We start from the raw sequence: 6,258 nt of genomic DNA on the forward strand, positions 1-6,258 counted from the left end.
GTCAGAAGTTAGTTATGGGGCACACGTGCGTGCGGGACACACATGTGCCTGATTCCTCTCCTTCCCGCTGCTGCTTCCCGAGTTGCAGCCTGTCTTAGAATCTCTTGGTCTTGTGTAAAGAAATATTTATAAAGAGATGTGGATAAAGAAGCAGATCTCAATTTGTATACAGATTGACTTATTTTCCCCATAATTGCCTATTGCAAATTAATTTTAAAAGAACTATGTTTTTACTTTTTGGAAATATATTTTAAAAATATATATTTATCTGTTCTGTTGGGGGGAGATTAAGTAAGATTAAAGGAAATGATGAAAAGAGCCAAGAATTTAAAGAACAAAGGTGAAAGGAAAGAATGAAACAAAACTGTAGGCTTGTAATGACAAGTTAGAGTGTGTGAAGATCAAAAGCTGTTCTAGAACCTTTGACACTGTAGGCTGACCAAAAGTGAAATTTACGTTTAATGATAGATGGAGTCAGTATTTCTTGATGTCAGAGAGTAGGGCCTAGGGGTGGCCATGTACTCCCTAGCACCCCCTACCGTCACTCAAGGTGATTCAGCACCCTCTGGTTCTCGCCTGCCACGTCTTTGATGACACTTAGTTCAGATGGGAGGCTGCTTTTATCCCCTGGTGAATGGTGTGAGTGTTACTACCCCTACTCCGTATGGGGTGCCTCAGTGCACCCCTGCCTTAAGGGCAATGTGTGCCTCCTACCTCCCCTGTAGCACGCCCCAAGCCTCGCAGCTGTTCTCTGGACGTTGTTTGGGTCCCTTGCCCTTCAGCGCCCTCTGGCGCCCCTCGGGCTCGTCCTGCCCTGGTGCCCCTCTCTGGCACCCCCGGGCTTGTCACCCACCTGGCGCCCCTGGGGCTTGTTACTCCCTGGCACCCCTCTCCAATCTACCTGGGCCTACCACGCCACTGGCACCCCTCCACCGGCGACCCTGGGTCGGTCACATGCCTGTCGCCCTTTTACCGGTGCCTCCGGGCCAAAGCAACCTGCACCCTGAAACCGGCGCCCCCGGGCCGCTGCTGTGACCTGCACCCCGCTACCGGCGCCTCTGGGCTTGCCGTGCCCAGGCCTCGCCCCACAGGGCCTGCCTCTCGGGTTTATCCCGCTCCTTGCCCTCTGTGGAGACTTTGCCACACTTCACATGCTTCTCGCCCCACTCTGGGGCCTATGCCGCGCCTCTCGCGCCTGCTGCCCCACTCTGGGACCTATGCCATGCCTCTCGCGCCTGCTGCCCCACTCTGGGACCTATGCCACGCCTCTCGCGCCTGCTGCCCCACTCTGGGACCACTCGCTGTGCCACTACTGGGCACCCGCGACCCCCAGGTTATTGGGGAGCTCCCGTGAGGCCTCCTCACACCCCTCCAGCCTCACCCGGTCCTCCGATCTAAGGATGACTAAACCATGAAGCCAAACGGCTCTAACCCACGCCAGAAGCCTACCGGCTTACAACAAAATCATAAACCAGGCTTATAAACCCAGCTCCTCTCAATGCTGGCTCTCTCCCATACCTCTCGCATCATTGCAGCCGGCCAAACCACCACCATTGACTCTGCTGCTCAGCTCTCCCACAGAGCTGTGGCTCCTGCAGCTGCCAGAGGGGAACTGCTCCTCTGGCTCCGGCCTGGGCTGTTTATAAAGGCCCAGCCCTGCCCCCTTCTGGTCACCTGACCTGTCTGGTTGCTATGGCAACCAGCACCTGAGCTGCCCCTAGGGATTGGCAGCTCCTTAACCCCATATTAGTCACAGGATATCTCCTTGATCCTGTGACACTTGGCCTAACATATCTCTTGGTAAACCCAGCAATGCCAAAGAATGCAGATATTCAGATTCCTAAACTCCTGTATATCATAGGCTAGAAATTAAAAGCTCTAGCCCTTTCTGGTCTATCCATAGATTATATTTGTTTTATTCTACATTTTCAAATGTGCAGGAAAATCTGTGTAGTCAAAGAGGTTTGTTACCCAACACAGATGGCCAGACATTTCAGATTTCTATTTCAAGGAGAATGCGACAGCAATATAATAGGATTCACAAAACCCTAACAAGAGTAAGTATAATATATAAAGGTAAATACATTGGGATTTTGCCATGTTACATAGAAAAACAATAGACAAAGAATGCATTTGCCCTTAAAATTCATTGTCACATTATTTTTCAGAAGCATGGTCCTACTAGGCTTTTAGACTCATCTGCAAATACTTTTGAGCAGAGCACAAAGGCATACCACACCATGAACAAGTTTCTTGGCTCCTTTATTGATCATGTATGTATACTGAAATTAAACACAAAGGGAAAAAGTATTCTGAGTGAGAAGTAAGAAATGCTGATTTACCTTGTAGTATATGTGGTTAAAGATTGGTTATTGTTAATTATATTGGGACTACAGTGCTGCTTTTCAGGAGAGAGAAAATAAGTGGATTGGTCAGGAGTGCAACACAAATTGCCTCTGGCAATTCCTTTTGCAATGTGTATTAATTTTGTAGTAGAATGGAGCAAGGCTCTTTCAATATATGCTGCTGTTCTAAACAGATATCCTCTATGTAAAGGATTTTGAGATCCTTAGCAGTGAGAATGCCAGAAATACAAAATACTGTTTGTTTGTTTGTCTGTTTGGTATTTTTTCCTCTATAGGTTCATAAGGAAATGGATTATATTGTAAAAGACAAGTTGCTTCTTGAACGAATTCTTGGCATGGAGTTTATGGAACCCATAGAAAAAAGTATCTTTTACAATGGTATCAAACTAATTTCTGATTTGTTATTTATAAGTAGCACTATAACTGTGATGAACCAATGAATATAAAAGAAGTGGGATTTTGCTGGATCCAGCTATACTTTTCTAATTTTAGACCAACTATATAATTGGGGGAGAATGCCCTTCCTTAAGTTGTGGGGGCGAGGAAAGCAGATACAGCCTAAGCTTAAATATCAGGTAGAACAGTTACTTTTGTTTAATCTCACTATGTACATGAAAGTGGTGTCTTAAGAAGGGAGGGGAGGCAGTAAACCACTAGAGCAAAGAGAAGTTTCAAAAGTATATACAGACCCAGTAAAGAATAGCTGAAATATATATACCTAATTATGTAAAGAACGATATCAAAGAATGGTCTTACTATTTTGCCTAAATTCATGCTTGATTTCTCTGTAGGGAATAAGGTATGTTGATTAAACCATACAAAAGGATAAGGAATAGGAAGCGATACCTACCAGCAGTAGTTGGTATTACAGTGTTTCTACACAAGGCCAATTAATACCTGGTTGCATTGCTTAGAGCAAGGGTGGCCAACCTGCAGTATGCCAGCCATCAGTGGGACAGGCAACCTCTGTGTGTGGCACATGACAAATTAGAGAATGGACAGCAGCAGAGTGGCAAGTAGGCAGGAAGCAGAAAACAGAGCAGTAAATTGGGCAGGGGAAGGGAATTGGAGTGACATTCAGGGAGGATGTGAGGCTAATTTGTGGCATGCTTGTCAGAAAAGTCGGCCCCCACTGGCTTAGAGCAGTGGTTCTCAGCCAGGGTGCTTTGGTCTTTCTGAGGTCTTTGCAACAGAAAAATTGCTGTGTTATTTTTCTGTTGTCAGAAAAAACAAGTGAAAACTAAGAGCTTGCATTTTCCGAGAGATGCCTTGAATCTAATAAATGGGGGCCTTGAGTCTAACAAGATTGAGAACCACTAGTTTAGAACTACACCAGGATGAAGTTGACAACAGCTATGGACATCACACAGCTACTCCTGACTTTGAGGGGTAACTTTAGCCCTCCATGGAGCAACATACTCCAGCATAGGGAAGTACATGTGTGCCTGATGTATTTTGACACTGGTCTAAATCTGTTGTGTATGTCCACAAACATTTGAGACCCCGATGCTAGCAAAAACATTTAAGCATATGTTTAATTGGTTTGGTGACTTTGGGACAAAGTCGGCCTTTGCTGAGCATGTCAGGAATAAGGAACCCAAACACGTCTATGTACAGTCTGGTTTTTGACTTTCAGATTTGGGTATATACGAACAGAGTTGTGACTCTGGCCATGTGTATTTTTTTAATCTTGCACTCTGTGGAAAGCCATATTGCATACTGTATTTTAAAATTTTGTATGCTATTTTTGGAGTGATGTTATGATAATACTGCAGTGGTATATTTCCTTGTCCTAATTTTCCATTAATAAGTTTAGCTAGGCTGATTTGTAATAGTGAACTTCACAGATAATGCTGTCACCAAATTTAATATACTTTTTCAACTAGTTTTCCTTTTCCCGGTAGATGAAGGACATTCATTCAGTGATGTGCTCTATTACGGGAATGAGACCACACTTCTCATCTTTGACATGCTGTTTTTCTCTGTTGTGGATTTGGCTTCCCAAAGTTTTGTTCTAGCGGCAATTCTCACGTACGTGCAACAAGAGGTAAATTTAGCATTTAAAAAAAACTATTTTAAGACGCATCTTAGCAAAACAGGTTACGTAATCTGTGTTTTAACATCGATGTGTTGTTATCAGAAAACTAAGAAACAGTTTGTAGAAAAAATGTATTGAATTTTTCTCAAAAAAGAGATGGATGTTTTTACTATGCAACTACCACCATGCAAATGAAGGACATTTATAACAGCATCAACAAGAAAACAAGAATAACAGTGAAAATGAATGGTGCACAATATTGAAGGCTGACTTTTAAAGGGAATTGTATGCCCAACTCCTAAGTGAATGAATGTATTTGTATGAAAGTGTTTATTTGTTTTTCTCCGTACAACTCAGTGTCATTAACTGGATGTAAAGATTTTTGCAACTTAGATTGTAAGGACATCAACATGTTTAGAAAGTTCTGATATAGTAAAATTTTTGTGGTTTCTTTTCTGAACTCATAAAATACCCTAACAATCATGCAAGGCTTCACACTATACATGATGATAAGTAGCCAGGTTTTTTTTTTTCCATCTTGGAAGAATATCTTGTATTATACTGTTATTAATGCAATACTGAAACATACTGGGTCATTTGTTATCATCAGTTTACAGGCCCCTGGTTTAATCTTTTAAGTGTCAGAACAGCTAGGGTGTAATAATATTTGTCATGTAACATTTGGTTGCTTTTGAAAAAAAGAAGAAAAAACTTTTTGTTTTATTATGGTACACTGTTAATAAGGGATGTACTGTCATAAAAAGTCCAAACGTGATAATGAATAAGTGATGTATTATTCTGCGTGAGTTAAACTCAATTATTTTAAGCGTTTTTATTTCTGATGACACTTTTTTTTATTTTTAGATTTTTAGATTTATTCGAAATACTGTGGGGCAGAAGAATTTGGCATCCAAAACCTTGGTGGATGAAAGATTTCTTATTTAATTGACTCACTTGATGAAAGACCTTTTCCAAGAGCTAATCACAGATTAAAAGATTTATAAACTGCATATTAGTTTGCAGTGCTATGTTAAATATCTAATGTAAATAATTCAACTTTGTCTCATTTTATACTGTATGCAGAAGATTTTTATTTTTCTGTAATTTGCAAATACATTTGTGTTTAGAACACTAAACCACAAGACTTAAGGGAATGGTAGATTATGCCTTGGCATGTCTTGACTGTAGGAAGTTAAACTAGCACTGTTGTTAGCACAAGATAAAATCCTTTTATTGCCTTCAGCAAGAGTGTGAATTGTGTATTTTTCAGAGAGAATTTCAGCACATCTGACACTAACTGGGGTTATAATCTTCTTTTACATGTGTTCCCATAATTGCTCAAAGAATTGTTTTCAATTCACTATAAAAAAATGTTTATCAGATATATTTCAGATTGAACACAACAGAAGATTGGCCCAAAATTCCAAATTAATGTTTCTAGATTGGCAAAACAGAGGTAGTGAGACTTACCTTTCAGGATGGTTTTCAGATCTGGGGATAAAAATATTGCATAAGTGCCTCTTTTGCTATACTTTAGTTTTTAATGTGTTTTCTGGTTCTCTTTTTCTGACATTTTTCCCTCATGGTTTAACATGAGGAACATGTCCATATGATCTGTTCCAGCCATTGGAATTTAATCCACTTAATAAGTGGCTTTTTAACAACTGTTAAGGTTTATGGGCAGATTAAAGTCCAGGAGATAGTGAAGTGCCAACTGTCCCGGGGTGGGGAACCAGACCCCAGAGTCACGGTGGGCCGGGGTGGCAATTAGACACGGTAACAGGCCGGGTTCTATTGGCTATGGAGAACTGAGGCACGGAAAGCGTAGCGGTTTCTTAAACAAGGTGGAAATTT

The 6,258-nt window shown here is 41.4% G+C and overlaps 1 protein-coding gene across 2 annotated transcripts in view; it reads left to right on the top strand.

The window, feature by feature from the left end:
* TMEM67 (transmembrane protein 67) overlaps nt 1-5,647 on the top strand; it is a 44,442-nt gene extending 38,795 nt beyond the window's left edge. For both annotated transcript variants that reach the window (XM_019550494.1, XM_019550501.1), the window contains 5 exons: nt 1,941-2,057; nt 2,169-2,273; nt 2,642-2,744; nt 4,271-4,413; nt 5,269-5,647. In XM_019550494.1, the coding sequence (XP_019406039.1) occupies nt 1,941-2,057; nt 2,169-2,273; nt 2,642-2,744; nt 4,271-4,413; nt 5,269-5,349 (549 nt within the window). In that variant the 3' untranslated portion in view covers nt 5,350-5,647. The remainder of the gene's footprint in view (nt 1-1,940; nt 2,058-2,168; nt 2,274-2,641; nt 2,745-4,270; nt 4,414-5,268) is intronic.
* The last annotated feature ends 611 nt before the right edge of the window (nt 5,648-6,258 follow it).

The sequence above is a fragment of the Crocodylus porosus genome, unplaced genomic scaffold, assembly GCF_001723895.1.
Source record: "Crocodylus porosus isolate Cpor-Errol unplaced genomic scaffold, CroPor_comp1, whole genome shotgun sequence".
Classification (NCBI taxonomy): Eukaryota; Metazoa; Chordata; order Crocodylia; family Crocodylidae; genus Crocodylus; species Crocodylus porosus.